Genomic DNA, 24,244 nt, shown 5'->3' on the forward strand with positions numbered 1-24,244 from the left:
CTGGCAATTAAAGAGCAAAATCTATGCAATTCAAACAGTTGAGTAAAGAGAAATACAGCATTTGTTAAGCAGTGTCTATGCTCATTTAAATTAGAAAATCTAAGGCAGTAAACTGTAAGTATTATATATGATTTATATGGAATGAACATTTAAAGGTTGAAAAAACTGAGATTAATGTCCACGTAACTTCTGCTTGAAACTTGGGCAGAAAAAGATATTTGCAACTATTTCAAATTGTTTACAAATCCTATGTCCCATACAGCTGCACAATGAGTTGATTAAAAAAGGTAAAGTTTGTTATCTGATTTCTCAGACATCAATTATAAAAACTATCATTAGAAATCATTATCAATGTATACTAAAATATTTAAGTCAAAATGACTTGAATTCATTAATTATTCGTAACTGAAAGGCAGAAACTTCAGTGGGTCTATTAACAAAGTATTTCTTTTAGTCCCTGAAAATAATTTACTATTTTGCAAAACTATTATTTCCAAAAAAAAAAAAAAAAAAACGGGATACATGTGCAAAACATGCAGGTTACACAGATATACATGTGCGATGGTTTGCTGCACCTTTTGACCTGTCTGCTAAATGCCCTCCCCTCACCCCCAGCACCCAAAAGGCCCTGGTGTGGTTGTTTCCCTTTGTCCATGTGTTCTCAATGTTCAGCTCACACTTATGAACAAGAACATGTGGTGGTTTCCTGTTCCTGTGTTAGTTTGCTGAGGATGATGGCCTCCAGCTTCATCCATGTCCCTGCAAAGGACATGATCTCATTCCTTTTTATGGCTGCACAGTATTCCATGGTGTATATGCACCATATTTTCTTTATCCAGTCTATTATTGATGGGCATTTGGATTGATTTCATGTATTTGCTATTGTAAAGAGTGCTGCAATAAACATACATGTGTGTGTCTTTATAGAATGATTTATATTCCTTTGAGTATATAAAAACAATTTTCTTTCTTCAACATCCTTCACTTGAGTCTCATGAAAGCACTGAGCCTATGACTGTGTAACAAGTGAAAATGTTCTCAAGAAAAGCTCAACGTGATTGTGAGAGCTAAAGGTTTTGTCATTCTTGTAAAAAGAAAACACACATATTAGAAGCATCACATATTTAATGTCAAAACATTTGAATTCAAGTACAAAAATTAACACATGATTTCAACATTAAAAACCCGTAACACTTGTTATTAAAACAATACAAAGAATATCAAAAACACAAATGAAGCATAACTATAAACTCCTTAAATACATTAACAGCAAAATTATAATTTGTGCATAACAAATAACAAAAATATCTATAGTTATTTTCAAGGACCACAATGGTAGACTGCTTTTTCTTTAGTACTGCAGAAAATTTGTATCTTAATCTTTTTGTCTCTTCATTTCTTTCTACATAATGGTTAGATGCTTCTGGTCATATAATTGTTCTAATCTCCAGTACAGATAGTGATCCTTGGTAATCAAATCTACTATAACCATTGTCTTCAAGTGCTTTTCGTGAAATGCTATTTAGTAAAATTATGCAAAAAATTAACATAAATGACTAGGTTCTATTGCCCACTCAGGAATTAGAAGAAAATCCCAAAAGTTTAAAAAGAATAGTAGTTTGCTGTACCTTTATCAAGAGAAACCACTGAATAACTTTTTAAACTCTGCATTTTTATAAATTCTGCAACTCCATGTTATTCTGAATTATAGCTGATGTTTAGTACTTTAGAATATCTTTCTAAAACCAAATGTGCAAACCCGATTCTAAAATAAAACAGTATTTTAATTTGCAAGTTTACTACTACAAATTTACACAAATTTTCGTACTAATGTTAGTATTTTCTTCAGAAGAATGAGGCCTGATTGGAGATATATAGTCGCTGTCCAACATGGCTGCCATTAGCAAGTGATATTGTTGGTGACAAGGGATAGCCTGGATAAGAATAAGGCCTTGAAGTATAAGGAAGCACGCTGGGAGTCCCAGAAGAGAGGGTAGCACTAACAGGGGAAAGACTATTTATTGAGCTGCGACGGAAATTGTAGTCTGTAAATAAATACATGAACAATTATGCTGCACATCTTTATGGACACAAATTTAATTTAAAGAGACAAAGCATTAAAATAATAATCACATTTTAACATAATGTTCTAACATTGGAAATCTTGATGACACTATATTGCTGGTTAAAGATTATTTCAGCATTCACTGCACTATAAATCCTCAGAGTTTTGTCAGCATTACCTTTCCTTTAGTCACACAATGTTTCAGAGATCTTACCAGAATGAATTCTTGGATATCTACTATTTCTTGGGGTTTTCATTATAGAAAAAGAGACATCTCATTTCTCTTGCTCTACAAAGAAGCTTCTTTTAAATTTGGTTCTAAGGGGTAGTCCATGAAGAAAAGATAAAAAACAGTGAATTCATATTTGTTTTTTTTTTCTTTGAAGTTGTATTAGGCATCAAACCAGCAGAAACATTCACCCCTGGACTGCAAAAACATTTGGTATAAACTAGCTGGCCAATATTTCATTATTTAAACACTAATATAAACATTTATCTAACTCAACATACTAACATTAAAAGTCCTACTGGTATGATAAAACAGTAAAATGAATCATCTTTATTAAATAAACTTCAAAAAACCATTATCAACTTATAGTTACTTCAAAAAACCATTATCAACTTATAGTATAGAAAAATATCCAAAATTAAACCAAATTATTAAAAAATAATTATATTTGAAATACTGCTGTTTCACAATAAACATTCATCTTATGCATCAATAATTTCCTGTTTCATTAACTGCAACATTTATGTGTGTATATATGTTACAGACCAAATTTTTAAATCCTGTACCTTCCAAAAACTCAACTATGTTCTTTACTGTAAAATAAGCCAAGGGTGTGACAATGACTATAAAATCATTATTTAGAAACATTATGGTGTTTCTAGGAATAGAAGAAAAGAAATTAGGTCATCTAATGTACAGGTAAGGTTTTTTTCTATAATACTGTCCTAGTACTATAAATGATGCCTACACCATAGGTGCATTAACTTAATGTTGTCATGGGACTTAATGTTTAGCCAACAGGAATGAGATCAACTGCAGGAGAGTAAGCTCAAGCAACATCAGAAAGGACCTAGTTCAGGGGGAAAAAAAAAAAAAAGGAAAAATGAAAATCAGTTAAATATACGTTTAATTTCCAGCATTATAAAATTCTAATTAGACAAATTTTATAACCTTTTTATGAATGGTACCATAAGATCAACAAAGTGATCTGTTCCAGGAACACATAAATACATTTAGAGTAACCAGTTCCAAATATTTTCAGTATTTTGAAAATGAATGAGAAATTACTTTGATTTACTTTTCTAACATTTACTTTTCTAACATCCAAAGTAGGATGACTCTATATACCATACAATTTTTTTCTTTATTTTTATTTATTTGAGACAGAGTTTCACTCATTGCCAAGGCTGGAGTGCAATGGTGCGGTCTCAGCTCACTGCAACCTCTGCCTCCTGGGTTCAAGAGATTCTCTTGCCTCAGCCTCCCAAGTAGCTGGGATTACAGGCGCCCACCACTACACCCAGTTAATTTTTGTATTTTTAGTAGACACGGGGTTTCACCATGTTGGTCAGGCTGGTCTTGAACTACTGACTTCAGGTGATCCACCTGCCTCAGCCTCCCAAAGTGCTGGGATTACAGGTGTGAGCCACCATGCCTGGTGCTTTTTTTTTCCCTTTTTTTTAAAGGATCCACTTCACCTGAAGGGTTTGGTATTGAGTGTAAACGCGACCATTACTGGCTCCATGTATTCCCAAATAATTGCTGTATTTAAAAAAGTCTGATTCTTTCCTCCTGAAAATTATTATGCAAATACAGTCAATTCCTTACTAGTCATTTATCTGTAATACACCTAGCTCTTCAAATTTTAACAATGTGGTCATCAACAATTCAATTTAGAAGAGCAGGCTACTGCAAACAGAGAAATGTAGTTTTCGAAGAGAAATAACTTGTTTTGCATTTACATCCACTCAAGACCTAATGCAGCCTATTCATGAAATGTGGATACTGAAGGTTATCTTCAGGGAAAAATTTCAGAAAGTGGATAGCCAAGCAGTTGGCTATTAGCAAAATGCTTAGCTTATCCGCATTCCTGATAGTCCCCACTGTAAACCTTGAACTTAAGCCCTTAAATATATACAATGATCAATTGTTATATTGTGTATTTTCAAGGAGACAAAATTAAATACAAAATTAAAAGTTGATTATGACTTTATTCATGTAGCATAAATCCAAAGGAAAAAAACCCCTCACAAATAACAAAGATTAGGAAACAAAAGGTTTCAGAAGTTTGTAAGATTTTACAAGCATTTCAAAAATAAATTTTATTACTAAAATCACTAAGAATCTAAATATATTCAGGAAGACATCTAGCTGTTTAGAAAATACAATACAAACCAAACTTAAATGAATGAAATGTAAGCTGAAAATGCTTAGTGGAATGAATCTAGAAGTACAATCATGTTTTCCTCAGCTCTACTATAACATAATTTTCATATCATAGGAAATAAAAAGAAATTCTAATTTTAAGAAAATAATACATAACTAAATCAGTTAAAATTCCTAGCATATACTTATTTGCCCAGCCCTAGTTTTTCTTCCCAATGAACATCCTTAGCTCTTCAATCCCACTGTTTCTGCCTCAGACAAGGATCTGTACTTCCGATCCCTTCTTAAGGAATGACACAGAGCCAATTTCAGAATGTCTAAGTTATACACTAAGTGTTATTAAATTGCCTTAACACTTTGAACATTGATACACAATTCACATAAAATGCATACATCGTATGTTTATTTCAATGAGTTTTGATAATTGTATAAATCTATGTAATGGATATTCAAAACAAGATATAAAACATATCCCCAATCCAGAAATTTCCTGTGCCCTTTTCCAGCCAACAGACCTTCACTTGGAAGCAACCACCTTTTGATTTCTACTCCAATAGATTAGTTTTGCCTGTTCTTAGACTTCATAAAATATGTAGTAAGCATTTTTATGTCTACCTTTTCTCTCAACATAATTTTAAGTACATTTGAATTAATTTTTACCAGTAAAAAATTAGTTACAAAAAGAGGAGGCTTCTATACAAAGTAAGAATGCTTTTTTTCCCATTCAAAGAGAATCCACTGACATATCTTGCCTTGCTAAGTCAAAACTCAAATAGCTTGTTTTGGTAAAATTATTCCAGAAAGCTAATCCAGACAATCTCCTAATATAATTTCTAACATTCATTCACATTGTATATTTCAGTAGTTTCTTCCTTTTTATGGTTGAGTATTATTTCATTGTATGAATATACTTCAATTTCATTATCTGTTTGCCTACTGATGAATATCTGGGTTGTTTCTAAGTTTTATTATGAATAAAACTGCTAGGAACACTTTTATACAAATCTTTTGTTGGTTATATGTTTTAATTTCTTTAATTAAATTTCTTTAATTTCTTTTGGGTTATATGTTTTAATATCTGGGAATGGGATTGCTAGGTCATAGGACAGATGACCCATACTGCTTTAGAGTTCTCCAGTATGACTGTTTTATATTCACACCAGTAAAATATGAGACACTTCCAGTTGCTCCACATCTTAACATTTGGCACTGCCAGAGATTTTAATCATACCTATTCTAGTGAATTATTGTATCTCACAGTGGTTTTAATTCTGATTTCCCTTATGACTAACAACATGTTTATTGCCCATTTAAATATCTTTGGTAAAGTATCTGTTTAAGCCCCTTGTTTATTTTTATTGGCTTTGTCTTTTTCTTGTTGATACTGATAGTTTTTGATGAGTCAAATTCACTCATTCAAAATCACAAACCAGGAATAGGTTCAGACCTTATTAAACTCTAAATCAAATGACCTTTTTCACTGATGAATGACAGAGACAAAAGCTGAATAGACAAAGAACAAGTTAAATTCACACCTCCTGATTCCTAGGAAAGTATTATTTCCACTTCCTTAAGCTTTTTTTACTCTGGCAATCTTCTTAAACATGGTTGAGAGAAACTGTCTGAAGAGGTTATTATGGGGGTGACAGAACTAAAGCACACAGTGCTGGTCTCTAAGCTACCTGGTTTTCACTTGCACCGCCCATTCCCATACTTCTTATTTCAACTCCCTTGTTTTATATGCTAAACTTTCACTTGAAGAAAAGGCTGTTTTGTGAGGAAAAAAAGAGAGAACAACTGCTCTGACATAGTGGATTATTACAGAAAACCTGATCAAATGTTACTTTTAATTTCATATTTATATATGGAATACAAATATTTTCATCGAACAAATTTGATATATACAAAAAATAGCAAATAAACTTAACCTTAAGTGGCAATTCCAATTAAGCAGTAATGGCTAATAGGAATTTTAGATTCAGAAAGATTCTGGTGGTGTGTCTGGAATAAACAGGAAAGTGAGTGATGACTTATGCCACATCTGACACAGGAGCAAGAATAGAGACTGGCAGTACATATACCACACACTTGTCAGGCCTGTTTATGCAGCTATTGTAATTTGGTCTACCACCTTTCTGTATTCAACACAAAGACAGTCTGGTAGCAAATAACACCAGTATGTTTCTCAGTGAAAATGTAAACAGTGGATAGATATATTGCTTCAATGTATTTCTTGTTTTGTTTCTAATTCGTCTTACACATCTTGACCAAACATCACTAATTCTTAGCTGCTTTTCTGTCTTAAAGATGAAGAAAACCCTTAATAGAGACTTTAAAGTGAGATAAAAGTGTCTTCTCATATTAATTTTGACTCCCTTTTTCTTTTGTTTCTGACTATTCTTTAGACTAATTTTTCATTAAAAAAACATATTCCTCACAATTGGTTTTTCTTCTCTGTTAGCTATGCGAGTTCTACCACCACACCCATCCACTTTCTGATACATCTTTAAGTGTGCAACTTAGTGATTTTTATCACATGTACAACACCACTATAAAATTCCAGAACATATTCATCATCCTAAAAAGAAACCCTGTATCTATTAGCAGTCACACCCATTCTCCCTTTCCTCAGCCCCAGCAACTACAAGCCTTTCTATTTCTATAGACTTGCCTATTCTGGACTTTTTATATAAATTTATGTGGTCTTTTGGAACTGACTTCATAACATAATGCTTTCAAGGCTCATACATGTTGCAGCATGTATCAGAACTTCATCCCTTTTAATGGCTGAATAATATATCATCATACAGCTAGATTATACATTGTTTATTCATTCATCAGTTGATAGGTATTTGGGTTGTTTCAATCTTTTGGCTATTATTAATGCTGCTGCTAAGGAATAATATGTACAAGTGTCTGTGTGAACATATGTTTTCAATTCTCTTTAGTAAGTATCTAGGAATGAAACTGCTGAGTCATACAGTAATTCCCAGTATAACTTTTTGAGAAATTGCTCAACTGTTTTCAAGGTAGTTAAGACTATACTACTTTACATTCCCACCATTGTTAAGGATGAAACACCTTATCTTTTCATCTAAGAAGTACGTTTATCAGACCTTTAACACATATTTTAAGCATTTCTTTAGATTCCTATGGGATCTGTATTGAAATTTTTTTTAAAAAAATCCTTTTTGTACCATTTATTATTTCAATTTCTAATGTTCAATAACCACGACTGAAATAACTATCTCAATAACTTACTTTCACTGAAACACTAAATTTTATCTGCAAAAAAAAAACTTTTTTTTTTTTTTTTTTTTTTAGCTGTACGTACATACTATTCATTCCCAGAACATAAAATATGGCTGGGTTCAAACACAGAGATTAAAATATCATATAAGTATAAATAATATCTATCATTTATTTTGTACTTTCTATTCTAGTATAGAAAATCAAGAGCTAAATAAGCAGAGAAAATATTTAAAGAAATGAAATTTCTTTAAAATGAAATTCTAAATTATCTAAAGATTACAATTTAAACCTTCGAAAGCAAGGGTTTGAAATTCTAGAAAATACAAACTAATCTAGAGTGGTTGCCTGAGACAGAATGGAAGGAAGAATGGATTACAATGGGGCATAGGGCATCTTTTAGGAGTGAAAGAAATGTTTGTTTTCTTAATTGTGGTGTCATTTCACAGATGCATACATAAATCAAAATGAAACAAATTGTACAGTTTAAATATGGGCATTTTGTTGTATTTTATTTATACCTCAATAAAGTCAGAAACATATTAAACAAAAACAAAACTCAAGTGTGTCTTTGGGTTAGCTTCAGCGTTTTCCAAACTACATGCCATACAATTAAAGTGCAAGAATTTCTCAAAACAAGCATCCTATAGCCAAATAATCTCAAGAAAAATTCAGAACAGATAGGCTTATACATTAAACAGGTTGCTACCTCAATTACCTAGGATGTTAGTATGCACTATGATTTTCCAAAGGAAGTATTTAGTATAGTTTTTCCCAAACCTGTTTGACCTTAGAGGCAGTTATTTCACTGAACTTTGAGTATCAGGGAAGAAATCTTAATAGAGTTAATACATAACAGGAAAACATTAAAAACAAAACAGAACAAAATCTTCAAATATATTAAATGCAGCAATTAAAAGCTCAAATGCCTTCAGGCAAGGCAACACACAAAAATAACACAAAGAGCATCAAGAATGAAACAACAGATACTTATTTGTACTGAAAATAAGCCTAGTTGCTTTCCATTAAAAAAAAAAAATACCACATCTAGAGCTTCTAGTTTGCTACCTTTGTATTAAGAGATAATTATGGGCCGGGCGCGGTGGCTCAAGCCTGTAATCCCAGCACTTTGGGAGGCCGAGACGGGTGGATCACGAGGTCAGGAGATCGAGACCATCCTGGCTAACACGGTGAAACCCCGTCTCTACTAAAAAAAATATAAAAAACTAGCCGGGCGAGGTGGCGGGCGCCTGTGGTCCCAGCTACTCGGGAGGCTGAGAGAACGGAAGAATGCATGGCGTAAGCCAGGAGTGAGCTTACAGTGAGGCAGACCAGCCACTGCCTCCAGCCTAGGCGACAGAGCAAAGATCCGATCTCAAAAAAAAGAGAATGATTATCCCATCCCTTTTTAGAAATACTACTTTCTAAGCAATTTGGAAAGTAAGTAATAGAACAGCAGCCTTATGAGAGAAAAAATTACAATCAGAGCTGCAGCAATCCAGGTAGGCTTCAGTTTAAAAAAAAAAAGTTGTAGCTCACTAAATAAACCATGTGGGCAAAAGCCTTAGAAAATGCAACAATTCTTTTCAAGTTTTATTTCTATGAGTAAAATCAGTCCTTGTAATTCAAATTTTGAACTATAAAAAGTTGTAAGGACCTCTAAGACTGGCATCACTTATTTGAATTTTTATGCTAAGATTAAGATCTTTTAAAAATAAAATTTTAAGTCTCCAGTAAAACAAGCATTTCTCTGAGTCTGAGAACAGATTATATTAATTGTAATGGCCACTATTTATCACATATTAAGTGATAAAAATAATCACACAAAATTAGTACAACTGAATCCACATAACAGACATGTAAGTACTATTATTATCCCCTTTGTTAATGAGGAAGTGAAGCACAAACAGGTCAAGTTAACTTAACTCAAGGACACAGATGTAGTAGTACATGAATTATATCCTAGAACACACCACATTCTTTTCCCTCTACATGTAAAAAAAGACTTGGTAAAGTAATAATCCTGACTCAAATAACAAGCTATCTTTTAACTTCTTACTAAAACGCGTCTTCCTCAAGAAGTACCTTGTTGAATAAACTAAACACTAAGTCTTAGTAAAACAACTTTTATTCCAAATTGTTGCAATAAGATTTGGGTTTAAGGTTGAAAAACAAGAGAGTCCTATTTTCAGACACTTTTGAGAAATACTTGGATAATCTATAAATAACACACTAACTCCAAATGTATCTAATTTATAATACTGTTTACCATCTTAGTGGTTCAAGGTATACTAGCATGTTAAATGTTTTGAGAAGACCTGAAATACAGAAATCACTTTAGCTTTTTAAAACATATGCTTAATGAGTCTATAATTAACAAGGCTATTACACAAAATACTTCATAAAGTTTCATTAGTTTCATTATAAAGAACAATTTACAACTGGTTTTCTGACAACTAACTATATTACATAATATTCCTAAGAGACTTTTACCTAATAAACTCTTACCTGTTTATTTTCTCCAAATTCTTCTACACAGGTCCAGGCTGAAGAGATTGTGTTCCCTGTCTGTAAGCAGTGAAGACAGAAAATAATTGAGTCTTTAGATTGATGTTATCCTTATCTTGGAAGTGCATGGAATCCTTGATTTTAGTTAAAAACCTTTTGATCAGTAAATAAAAAAACAAGTTTACAGAAAAAGAAGTAAGGGGCAAATAGTTATTTCTGGAGTTCTACAAAGATGAACAAAGAGAAGAATATTTTGATATTTGAATGAAAATTATGAGTAATACATTATCGGAAAAAAATTTATCTTTCTAAACAAATTATCGTTTATCTTTCTAAATATTACTACCCTGCTAAGATAAAAAAGAGACTTTAAAAATAAACGAGATCACCCAATTTCTGATAAGTAGAAAGCCAAAGAATCTAAGCAAGTTTGGGAAATAGAAATGTTGTATAAGGTGTAGTTATTTTACATATGAAACAGCATTTCCTTGCTGTCTTAAAAAAGATAGATGGCCAAAATAATACTAAACTTAAATCTTTCTTCCTAATAGCTAAATTTTATCTACTTGAAATCTAATTTGGTCATATACAGTACAACTGTGGGCATCCATCTATTTTAGTGGTTATCTCTTCATATGCCTTAAAGCTTTCTGTTATGGATGTATATCCAAATCTACGCTAAGAAATTGTGTATAAAAGTATAAACAAATGAAAAATGTCTGATAATCTATAGAAAACTAGATTTTAAAATAACCATCTAAAGATTATAATTCAGTATAAAAACAGTCACAATTTCTTCTGTTTTTACATGATGAACTAGGTAATATTAATCAAACCTCTTGGTAAGAACTAGAAAATGTAAGAAACTATTAAAATCAAAAACATCTGTTTGAAGTCACTGAGAACCAAGACAGTGACGAATTATGGGGCTGTGATCTCAGACAAGTAGAAAACCCAAAGGTATGTGCACCTCTTTGGGAGGTGCATTACCCCTGGAAGGGTTGGCCAATCCCCAAAAGCTCCCTTTCGGGGATTAACAGAAGATGCCAAGAGACAAATGAAGCTAGGAAGATTAAAATTAGAACTAAAGAGCTACTAACAAGGAATGACTGGAACTGAGGAAAAATGAACCAGAAACAGACAAACTTTAACAGAGACTGAATTTAACTTCAATCCCTGCCTAGATTAAAGTAATCTGGGTTTGTCAGTCCTTTGGCCACCTTTCTGAAGCCAAAATAAATCTTCTATGAATAAGTATAACATCATGCTAGCCTTCAAATTGTCTCTACAATTTTCATACACAATATCTGGTATTGAATAAAAAATAACTAGTCATACAAGGAGGTAAATCCGTATCACCTAAAACCAACAGAAACAGCAGACAACAGTAACAGATCCACAGGGTATTTAGATCAGAACTGAGTATTGAAATAACAATGTCTAATACACTCAAGAAAATAAAAGACTAACATTTTTGGAAGAAAGTAGAAATCATAAAAGAGACTCAAATGGAATTCTAGAACTGAGAAATGAATCTAAATGAATGGTTCTTATGATAAACCTTTTAAATTCTTTATAGATGAAAAAATTACAAACCAGAAAACAGGTAAGAAAACATACAGACTGAACATACAAAAGGATGGACAATACAGAAGAAATATAATCAATATACAGGTTACAATAAAAAGGTTTAACATAAGTAGAGTTGGATTACCATAAAGAAAGAAGAGAGAAAATGAACAAATGCAGTATTTGAAAACACAGTAACATAGAACTTACTAATACATTAACCTAGACTCCAGAAGTACCAAGCAAGATGAAAACTAAGAAGACTATACAAAAGTCACATCCATAATATAAAACTTCTGAAAATCATAGATAAAGAGAAAATACTAAAAGTAGCTGGGTACAGGGAATGATGGCACAATTTATGTTCAAAGGAGCAACAAGCTGATCAACAACAGATTTCCCAAGAGAAATAATAGAAGCTAAAGGACAGTGGAATCATAACTGCAAAGGGCTGAAGTAAAATAACTGCAAAGGGCCGAAGTAAAATAACTGCGGGCCTAGCAAAAATACCCTTTCAAACAGCAGGTGAACTAAGAATACATTCAGACAAACAAAAATTGAGATAATCTGTCATGAGCATATCCACACAAAAGAAAATATGAATAAGTATTCTTTAGGTAGAATAAACATACAATTCTAGTGGAAGCTTAGAGATGGAAGAAACAGATGGTAAAGGAAATGATAAATGTGTAAATCAATATCAATGTATATTAAGTCTAAAAACAGTTATAGCTAGGTATTTTTATTATATTGGGTATTGTGGGGTTTTAAATGTATAAGGTTCAAAATATATGTAAGTACCAATGACACTACATAAATTGTAAAAGAAATGAAAAAAGTCAAAGTGTACTAAGTTCCTTGTATTGTCTGGGATGTGATAAAATACTAATTAATATTAGACTTCAGTAAGTTAGGAATGCATGTTGGCATCTATAGAGTAATGACTAAGAGATTAAAGACTGTATAATTAATACAGCTAAAGGAAAGAAAGTCAAAATAAACACTATGTTTAAAAAAAGGCAAGAAATAAGAAAAGTAATACAGAACAAGCAAAGAAAACAGAATGCAAATGGAAAAATGAGAGACTTAATCCCTAGCATGTTGGTAAGGACATTAAATGTATATTTAGAAATTAATATTGAAGGTTCAAGAATAAATCAAAATATAAAAGAGAAAATATTTTTAAACAAATGATAATACAAATAAAATATATCAAAATGTATGGAATGCAAGGCCAAGTGCAGTGGCTCACACCTGTAATCCCAGCACTTTGGGAGGTCAAGGTGGGCAGATCATCTGAGGTCTGGAGTTGGAGACGAGCCTGGGCAACATGGTAAAACCTGTCTCTACTAAAAATACAAAAATCAGCTGGGTGTGGTGGTGCACACCTGTAATCCCAGCTACTTGAGAGGCTGAGGCAGGAGAATTGCTTGAACCCAGGAGGCGGAGGTTGCAGTTAGCCATGATCACGCCACTGTACTCTAGCCTGGGTGACAGAGTGAGACCCAGTGCCAAAAAAAGAAAAAGAAAAAGAAAATGTATGGGATGCAGCTCTAACCATACTTAGGATATTGGTAGCCTTAATAAAAGAGGGGCTAAAAACTCTAAACTAAGATGGTCTCGTAAATAATATTCCACATATTCAAAAAAAGATGTAACACCAATCTTACATAAATTCTTACAGAGAACAGTGAAATTTAAAACATTTCCCAACTATTTTTATGAGGAAAAGAATGAGCCAATCTCATTAATGAACACAGATGTAAAAATCCTAAAGGAAATACCGAATAAATTTTAGCAATATATTAAAAAAATATATATAAAAAAGCAATATATAATGTACCATGACCAAATTGAGTTTACTTCAGAAATAAGATTGATGTAACATTCAAATATCAATCAATGCAACGTGTTGCATTAAAAGAATAAAAGGCAAAAATGATGTAATTAACTAGATGCAAAAAAGTATTTGACAAAATTCATTACCCATTCATGATAAAAACACGTACAAAGCAGGAATAAAAGAGAATATCTTAAGTGATAAAGGGCTTCTACAATAAAAGCTACAACACACGCCATATCTTAATGGAGAAATATTGAAAGTTTATAAGGATGGTTCCTATCATCATTTGTATTCAATGTTGAAAAAGTAGTTCTAGCCAGTGCAGTAAGGCAAGAGAAAAAAAGAAACGTATAAAGGATAGAAAGGAACAAAAAGATCTTTACATTTAGTTGATTAAAGTGTATGCAGAAAAATTACTGTAGAGTCAAACTATTTGACACAAACAAGTAGTTTTATCCACTATATTAAAAATACATTTTCACATAAAGCAGGAACAATTAGAAACTGAAATTAAGGTAAGTTATTTTTTATGATGACATTATGAAAAACTAAAACTAGGTACAATTCTGGAGAAAGATGTAGAAGACATTTAAACAGTAAACTACTGAAAGCCCAAATTTTTTAAAAGCCTAGGTAAATGAAGACAGGTATCATGTTCATGCATCAGAAGACCCAATACTATAAAAATGTTATTGTTCCCAAATTGATCTACAGATTCAATTCTGTTCCAATCAAAATCCCATTAGGATTTTGATTTGGGGTATAAAGTTACAAGCTGATTCTAAAATTCATATGGAAATTCAAGGGCTGAGAAAAGTCAAGATAATTGTGAAGAAGAAAAAATAAGTGAGAAAATATTATTTACAAAATATAAAGTTACAGAATTAAGACAATGTGGTATTGGTGCAAAAACAAACAGATCAATGAAACAGAATGTTAATATCCAGAATAAGTCATATATGTGTGTATTAGAAGGCAGTGTATATATACATACTTGATTTATGTTAAGGTGGCACTGCAGAGTCATGGGAAAATGGCAAGTCTTCAAAAAATGGTGTTAAGTGAATATTCATATGCGGGGGGGGGGAGTGATACTTCGTATTGTCACTAAATTTAGATGATAGAAAGTTTCTAAAAGATAATACAGAAAATATTTCATGACCCTGCGGTGAGTAAAGGTTTTCTAAGCAGGATGCAAATGACACTAGTAAGATTGATCAATTGAATCATATTAAAATTAAAAACTTCTATGTTTCAAAACATACCTGAATAAACAGGTAAGTCATAGAGTAGAACAAGATATTTTAAAAATATATTCAATAAAGGACTTGTATATAAAGTAATAAAGTAAAAAACAGACAAACCAATAGAATGAGGAAGACGTGAACAAGAAAGATACTTCACCAATACAATAGTGTAATGCCCTATAACCCTCCTAAGATGATCAATATCGTAAGTTATCATTATGTAAAAATTACAATCTCAATAAGAAATATACACTAATCAGAATATCCAAAATGTAAAAGACTGATACCATAAGTGTTGGCAAGAATGTGAAACAACTGGAACTCCCATTTACTGCTAGTAAAGTGTAAATCAGTATACTTACTTTGGAAAACTATTTGGCCCTATTTACTACAGTTTAAAAAACATGACCCACACCACTTTCACTCCTATATACTCAATAGGAATGTGTGCAAATGAGCACCAAAAACACTATGTTCAAGAATCTTTAGAGTGTCATTATTCAAACAGCCCCAAACTGATAGTTCTTTATATTTTCACTAACAAAGACAGCAAGTTATATATAACATTCCGATGAAACACTGGCATCAATGAGAGCAAATGAACAGTACTGCTACATGAAACAGAATGAATCGATCTCACAAACATGTTAAAAAGAAGCCAGACAAGATGATATAAAATGTTATATAAGTTTCAAAAATACATAGAATAAGTCAGAGGAGTGGCCTCCTTTGAGCAGGAAGGAAAGTAATGTCTGGAGAACATACAAGAGTCTTTTTGGGCCGGGCACAGTGGCTTAAGTCTGTAATTCCAGCACTTTGGGAGGCTAAGGCAGGCAGATCACGAGGTCTAGAGATCGAGACCATCCTGGCTAACACGGTAAAACCCCATCTCTACCAAAAATACAAAAATAAATAAATAAATAAATAAATAAATAAATAAATTAGCCAGGCGTGGTGGCAGTCACCTGTAGTCACAGCTACTCAGGATGCTGAGGCAGGAAATGGCACGAATCCGGGAGGTGGAGCTTGCAGTGAGCTGAGATAGCGCCACTACACCCCAGTCTGGGCGACAGAGCAAGACTCCATCTCAAAAAAAAAAAAAAAATAGAGTCTTTTGGAGTGTTGATATTTTATATCTTTACCTCGGTGGTGAGTTATACAGACATAGTCCCTCATGGTAATTTACTGAATTTACACTCATTATCTGTGCACTTTTCTGTTTGTAGTATGTAATGTTACAGCTTAAGGAGTTTTCTTTTTAAAAAGGGGGGGGGGATATAAAAACCTGCCAGTGATATACATAAAGGAGAACTTGATAATGTATAATTATGATAAAATATAAAATCACTTTATAGTTACTACCAAACTAGAGCACATATGATTCAGACAAATTTAAAAACTATAATGATTCTCAGTACAGATGCTACATAGAAATATTATTAAATACAGAATAATTCTTTTCTTCGTAATGCCTTCACTATCTATCACCTGGAGTTTTAGAATTAGCTTTGTTAATCTTTGGTTTGAATGAAATCAAATTTAACAGGAAAAATGCTGGGATTTAAATTACCAGTGTATAAGAATTAAATCTCTGTCAGAATATAGAAGAGATGGTGATAATTCCCACAACAAAAGCAAAAACTATCAGCAGAGTCTCAATTTAGTGTCAAATGCAAGGTTGCTACTAACTGGTACTTTCACCCAATTTAATTTACCATCTTATTTGTGTCATCCCTTTTTAAAAAGCAACAACTGTTAATGAATATATTCTGAGAAATTATTTCAGAATTGATTATTTAGTAAGCAAGACAATAAGAAAGAGACTAGGGGAAAGAAAAGGCATGTCAAAAAGTGGAGAATAAGAATAGGATACATTAAACTTCAAAGATCAGAGTCAACATCTTTACCACCTCTCTGTAAAATGGGACTCATTAAATGTTTTATATTTAGTTTTCTAGAAGTTATGTAGGAATAAGGGCCAAAATAAGCGAAAACTAAGTAAAAATCTAAGTAGGCTCTTAATTTTCATTATTTTCAAGAAAACAACATTGCAGATAGATGACTTGTTCTACAAAGATGTGACGAAGTTTTAAAAGTCAATGAAAACTAATTACAAAAGCATATTCTATATCTTTAAAGAAGACTTTACTGGTCTTTAGTTTGAGAGAAAATTCCACATAAATTTTAAAGTAAATGATATGAAAGATAAAAACTATTTTCAGACTCTCAGATATGTCATACTATTTCTTCTTTGAAGACAGAAAATAACTGAGTGCACAGGATTCCAATGTATTCCAAATAAGCCTGCTATATTAGCACCCCGAATTTTCAAGGTTTTTTCCTGTCTTTAGGAAACTAAACTGAAAGGAACACCACCATCTTCTCAGTCTACACCTGTGTGGAAGAATATAAAAGTATAATGCTAGTAATAAAAAATTAGAAATAACATACAATAAGTGATTGACATTTCCTATTTGTGAAGCCTTGATCAAACGTAATAGATTATGCTAGATATAACTGTGGATTATATAATGAATTTTAAAAGAAATTTAAAAATTGCTCATAACAAATCATTATATTCTATACTATATTTGGTTGATATAAAGACAAAGATTTTCTCAGAGGGTTTAAAAATAACAATTACAACCTAAATCTCCTATTCCACTATACAAATTTATATACATATATATTTTATATATATATATATAAAATATACACATATCCAATATAAAATCATCCAAACCCAGTCTATATTTCAAGGGTTTATTGAAAAGGGAATATTCTGGGCCTTTTACAATTTTAACTCATTTAATACATGTAATTATCCTATGAGATAAATACTGTTATCATCATTCCTATTTTACAAATGATGGAACTGAAGGACAGAGAAGTTAAGTAACACTGGAGTGCAGTGGCGTGATCTCAGCTCACTGCTACCTCCACCTCCTGGGTTCAAGCAATTCTCCTGCCTCAGCCTCCCAAGTAGCTGGGATTACAGGTGCGCACCACCACACCCAGCTGATTTTTGTATTTTTAGTAGAGACAGGGTTTCACCATGTTGCCCAGGCTCGTCTCCAACTCCAGACCTCAGGTGATCTGCCCACCTTGGCCTATCAAAGTGCTGGGATTACAGGTGTGAGCCACTGCGCCCGGCCTTGCGTTCCATACATTTTGATATGTTTTATTTGTATTATCATTTGTTTAAGGGTTTCTACTATTTTGAAACCTCCAACATGAGCATGTTAAAAATTATATACTGATAATTTTTACTTTGGTGACGTATATGCAGGTATTTCAGCCCATTAACCACCATTCATAATTTAACCGTGCCCGTGTTTATACCTGTCAACTTCCTATCTCATATTATTTCTTTACCAATCTTTTCTTCTTTTTGCTCAAAGCACAGCCCAAATGTACCTTTCCTTGGAAACTTTATCTTTTATGTAGATTGCTTAAACTTATTTGAAAAGCACCATATGCTGAGTACTAAAGGAGACAGTACTCCCCCATATAATGCAGGGAATAACAACAAATCATACATGTACAAAGTCCACTGGCTTTATATATACTGATGAATGAACAATGTTAAGAGTAAATAAAAATATAAAAATTGAGTAATATCATAAAGAAAAAGTCATTTTGGGTTACTGTGTCCAATAAAAGCTTAATATAAAAGTAGATGAGGATAAGCAGAATACTCTAAGCACAGTGCACAGCAATAGGAAGGGCCTAGACCTACCAATGAGCATGGCAAATTCAGACGATCACAGCAGGAAATGGAAGCTATGGTTAGGTTAAGTGGGGCTAAACAGTAGAGCATTCTGAACAGGAGAATGTGGAGCTCAGAGTATTTGATTATACTTCAATAAGAGCCACGATAAGTTCCTGACCAAGGAAGTAACAATGAAAAAGTGTAAACATATTGGACTGATAAATTATATGGCTAAACTACATATTGGGATATTTTGAATATAATCAGAGTAAAATGAGTACCAAGTAACAGGGGACCAGGAAATAGATACAAACAAACTTTACCTGTTTGATGTTCTGTCTAGAATCTGAATGGCGGAAAGACATATATCAGCTGCCACCTTGACACATGCCATTCATTGGTTGGCAATGCTGATCCTAGGGTACATTTAAAAATCATGAAGCTACCTTGTAAACAAGATATGTTTACAAGATTTTTCTAACTCAGAATAACTCAGAGTTCAACCAGATGTCTCAGGTCAACACTACAATGGAGTGGGGTCTGGTACATGGGCCTGTAGGTTTCCTAAAGCCAAAATAGTCTCTGGAAAAAAGGTAAGGTGAGACCGAAAGCCCATCTCATTGTATTTTAACTTACAGAAACATAATTTGCCAATAATATTTCACAAGTCCACTGTCTGTTATCCAATGTTTAATATTAGGCAAAAACCAGTTTTCCATTGGAATCATGTGAATTTACAAAGGATAGAAGTTAAAAGCACAGCCTCTTAAGCTAACTAGGATCTTGGGCAAATTATTTAACATACTGAAGCCTGTTTGTTAAAAAAAAATAAGAATTGTCAACATTAAAATCCTATCTACCACAGGCCAGACATGTTGGCTCACGCCTGTAATCCTAGCACTTTGGGAGGCTGAGGCAGGTGGATCACTTGAGGTCAGGAATTCGTAACCAGCCTGGCCAACACAGGGAAACTCCATTTCTACTAAAAATACAAAAATTAGCCAGGCATCGTGGTACATGCCGGTAATCCCAGCTACTCGGGAGGCTGAAGCAGGAGAATTGCTTGAACTCGGGAGGCGGAGGTTGCAATGAGCCAAGATCGCACCACTGCACTCCAGCCAGGGTGACAGAGCGAGACTCCGTCTCTCTCTCTCTCTCACACACACACACACACACACACACTATCTACCACAAAGAACTGTGAGAATACATCATGTAAAGGCATTTAGCACAAAATCTCACACATAATAAGTGTTCAAAGAATCTTAACTATTATTATTTCTAATATTTATATTATATATGATTGGAAAGTGGTATCTTGGATTTGTTTTCTGAATAATTATTCTTCATCATTTACATGGTACTTAATATATATAAAAGGGAATGTTCTGGGCCCTTTACAATTTTAACTCATTTAATACATGTAATTACCCTATGAGATAAATACTGTTATCATCATTCCTATTTTACAATGATGGAACTGAAGGACAGAGAAGTAACTTTTCCAAGTAAGTAGTGAAGCTAGACTGTGAACCCAGGAAATCTGGCTCCAAATGCCATAATCTTTTTTCCTATGTTGCCTATATGCTATGCCACAGTACTTAATTTCCTTTTCCTGAAAGAAAGTGCAATGTACCATTTCCTGACCCCCCATGCCAGTTTAGGTCAGGTCACCCAATTGTATGTTCTCATAACACCCTGTACTACTTCAGCACATTTATCAGAACTCTAACTGAATATTGGTCTCAATAGAATGTAAGGTCTATGAAAGCGGCAGCTGTGTCTAATTCACTAGTGATCCTTATAACTTTACACAAAACAGCATTGGGTAAGTATTTGTTGAAGGAACACATTTTAACAAGGTTTAACAATCAGCCATCTGCCAGTTAATAAACTAAACACGAGTATAGAAGCCTAAAGGAATGAATAAGCAAAAGGGATATTCTTATGAGAATAAAAATTCCCAAATCAAACTTTCTTAAATCACAGTTTGCAGAAGGTAAATTTCTCAGAGGGCTTGAAAATGGCAAGGTCATTATATTCCAAGTGGTATTAGGGAACATAATTCTGAGCTAATATAGTCTAGTAAAGACTCTTTCCTTCTGCCATATATTTCACAGATTTAAAATAAATGTTTAAAAAATTATTTTTACTTGTTATTTTGTACTGAGAGGAATACAGAATTTTTAGTAGCTGAAAGGCTCAGATAGTTCTGACTTACGTTAAGCCATAATCTACCTCCTTAAAACTTTGCTCTTTTAGACTTAATACCACTTCCTAGAGCTCCAAAGATAAAGACTAAAGTCTTTTTTCCATGTGTGAGCACTTCAAACATTTGAAAACTGCAATCACATTTCCTCTGTGAGTATTAGTATTTACACACTAAACAGCTCCAAATATTTCAGTTGTTCACTGTCCTATTACATATTAGGGAGTTTTCAAGCTCACCCTAGTTGTCAAGGTTGAATTAAATTATGGTGCCCATAAGCAAACAAAACATTCCAAACAGTCTGAGTAGAATAAAATTATTTAGTCTTGATACTATGTAACTTTTCTATTTTACCTTGAGTTATATTAATTTGAGAATCTCTAGAGTAGAAAGACTCTTAATCAGATTTTGACAAAATAACACAAGTTCTCACCCTTGGCTGGCTTTCATTCTTTCCCAATTTAATAATGAAATATACAAACAGAGAAATATATAAACAATATAGATGTGTATGCCTTACATAATTTAAAAAAATGAAAACATGTACTCATCACCCAGGTTTAGAAAAAGGAAATTATCAATACCTCAGAAGTCCCTTTGAATCCTTTCCAATTTCTCCCTCCAAGTAGTAACTTTTAAATGTTAGTAATTCCCTGGCATTTTTATGGTTTTACCTCATAATCGTCTATCCCTAAACAACCTATTGTTTGGTTTTGCCTGGCTTTATTTTCCTAATCATAATTTCCAATTGTCTCAATGTCTTCAATTTAAAATCTGAATCTTTTTGTATTTTACATATTTTTAAGGAGCCACCTCAAATCTTCTGTGGAATAAGGCAGGAATGCAAGTGAATAACCTACCCTTACCAGTAAAAAGGATGAAGAAAAGACAGAGGGCGACTAATATAATACTTAGGTAAGTGCACTACTGAAATGAAACAATGTCATCTCTGCAGGATAAGAAATTGAGTGGAGGAGAAACTGAACATCTTTCCAACTTTTCCTAAGCTGGGTTTTGTATTGAATTTGTGTAAATTTCTAGAATCAATATACCATATATTTAAAGAGCATTCTAGGATAAACAATTAAATAAGCTAACTAAATTCAGATTTCATTTCCATTTATTCATGCCTGCTATCTAAACATTTGGGAGTTGATTATAGAAGTTTTTGTCATAGAAAATTCATTATAAAGAATTTCAGAATAAAAAAATAAAATTAATAATCATTACAGAAAAATACTGATTAAATCTAAAGGCAATGAAATAATTCTCTAATGTATTAATTCGAATGAGAGCATGTGACATCATGAAACTGCTTTCCAAGGCCTCAGAGGATTGATGAAAACCCTGTCCATCCTTCTCCCAAGCCACATTAGCTAATGTAGCAACTCCCTGCTTGGAGCATAAATCACAATAAAAATAATACATAAATAAGAAAATAAAATGTAAAGATTTTAAAAAATCAATAAAAGTGAGTTTTAGAACACCAGTGTATTAGTGAGAAATAGCAGAGTCACACATACATACAGGTATTTCAATAACTTAAAAATCTTAAGTCCATCTACTAAGTAAAATAGGGAAAATATTAAGCAATAAAGAGAAAATCATTACTATCTCATTTGTAAATCCCTCTCTGAAACTAAGTGAGTGCATACACAGTGAAAGCAATCATATTTTGCTTAGTATCGCCTCTTTCCCTTTAATTCTTAAGCGAAAAGAAATAATCTTTCAATGTTCTGGTATAATCACTGTTTCTATACTTGATACACACACCTAAGTTCACACCAAGGAATCCCTTAAGCGATTCTTATTCTCTCAAGGAAACACATGTACACACATACATGCAGATGAAACGCCTTTAAATGAACCAGCATTTCACTGCTTGAATTATTTATAGCTCTGAATACAACCTTGACCTGTCTTGCAAAGATTGATAATGGCTCACCTGGAACCTTGTAAATTCTGTGCCCCAAATTTTCCAATACTTTCATAAATTCGTAGCTACAGATTTGGTCACCCTTGGACCAAAAATTAACTGGGCAACAGCAGGATAAAAAAAAGCCATCTACATAGATGGCACATATGCTTCAAATTTTGTGAATATTCATTTACCCCATAATCTGGTCAGTAAACAAGCAGACTGGAACTATGTATTGCTGAAACAAAGTTAACAAGAAAAAAATTAGGTAAATGGGCTTCAGTCTTACAAAAATCCACATACAAAACAGGATTAAAGAAAAGTGCAAAAAAGAAAAGTAACTAATAAAAACATACTTAGACCACATAATGAATGGAAGGACAATCAAACTGCACAAAAGAAAAAGCAAAGCATAGGTCAACAATGATTTATCTACTCTATTAAAAGAAGCTGGAGTTTTACATCATGGTTTACATTTTTATTTAAATAAGTGCCAATCCCTTGAATTTGTGTACAGAAATCAAGGTATACTGTTTAAACACGGAAGAATAGTAACAAAGTACACACACCAAATTACCAAGCAATACAACTGTAAGAGATTGATGTTTTCTGATGATTGTGCTCCTATATACTTTTTAATCCAAAGTTATAAACAGAATTATAGTAAAGTTGATAACACTATTAGTGTAGTATAACGATTATATTTACTGAATCAAAGCAATACATAGGCAAACTAAATTTATTTAGTTACCCAAATTATTTTCTTAAACTATGAACTACTGTGTACATAAAATTTCATATGCAATCCATTCTTAGAGCTCAAATGTTACTTGCTATATATAAGACAAATAAGAACCCACATGTCATTAATACATCTCTGACCAAATACTATCACTTTAAGGAGCATGAAAATCCAAGGAGTTATTAATATTCTGGTGATTTAAAGCTTCTAATTATTTGGGGATACTAAGATTTTTAATTTTTGCCCTACTATTTTGAGGTTTCACAGGAAAGGGAACCATTCTTGGAGGTAATGTACTACCAGGTCTTGGAAAGAGGACGAAATGCTCTGAGATTGATGAACTATTAGATATTAACTAGTAAGGGCAGATACTATTTTTGATTTTACCTAAAAGGCCTGGAAGAAACACTGAATTTTAAAGTAGTTTAAAGCACAAAATAAATTCGTCACAGTGAAACCATCATTCTACATTTTCTGTCTCCTTATTCACGAGTCCATTCACTTAATTACACTGCTATAGCATAAAAAATTATTGTCTACTAAATATTAAACAAGAAGCAGAGATAAGGGCATGATAGGCTGAAGAAGACTAAGTAGAGCATTTCACAAAGATTTTTCTGATTCTAAAAAAAAAGAAAGGTAAGAAAAAGAGGAGCTAAAAATCAATGTAACATTAAAATTTCTTTTAAAGCCACATTAAAAAATCTGTATTTAGGGACATCATGTGGCAAAATTATGAACTGCTACTAACATTTAAGAATGGAACATATACACACAATTTCTAATG

At 32.7% G+C, this 24,244-nt stretch overlaps 1 protein-coding gene across 7 annotated transcripts in view; it reads right to left on the reverse strand.

Moving 5' to 3' along the window:
* Positions 1 to 906: 906 nt before the first annotated feature.
* RBM46 (RNA binding motif protein 46) overlaps positions 907 to 24,244 on the reverse strand; it is a 50,209-nt gene continuing 26,871 nt past the window's right edge. For 2 of the 7 annotated variants that reach the window (XM_009207743.4, XM_017959146.3), the window contains exons 5-6: positions 10,218 to 10,277; positions 2,080 to 3,144 (exon numbers count right to left, since the gene is read on the reverse strand). In XM_009207743.4, the coding sequence (XP_009206007.1) occupies positions 10,222 to 10,277 (56 nt within the window). In that variant the 3' untranslated portion in view covers positions 2,080 to 3,144; positions 10,218 to 10,221. Of the gene's footprint in view, positions 3,145 to 10,217; positions 10,278 to 24,244 lie in introns of all 7 variants that reach the window. The other 5 variants (XM_009207741.3, XM_009207742.4, XM_017959145.3 and 2 more) reach the window with 4 other exon arrangements.

Source organism: Papio anubis, chromosome 3 (assembly GCF_008728515.1).
Source record: "Papio anubis isolate 15944 chromosome 3, Panubis1.0, whole genome shotgun sequence".
NCBI classification, from domain to species: Eukaryota; Metazoa; Chordata; class Mammalia; order Primates; family Cercopithecidae; genus Papio; species Papio anubis.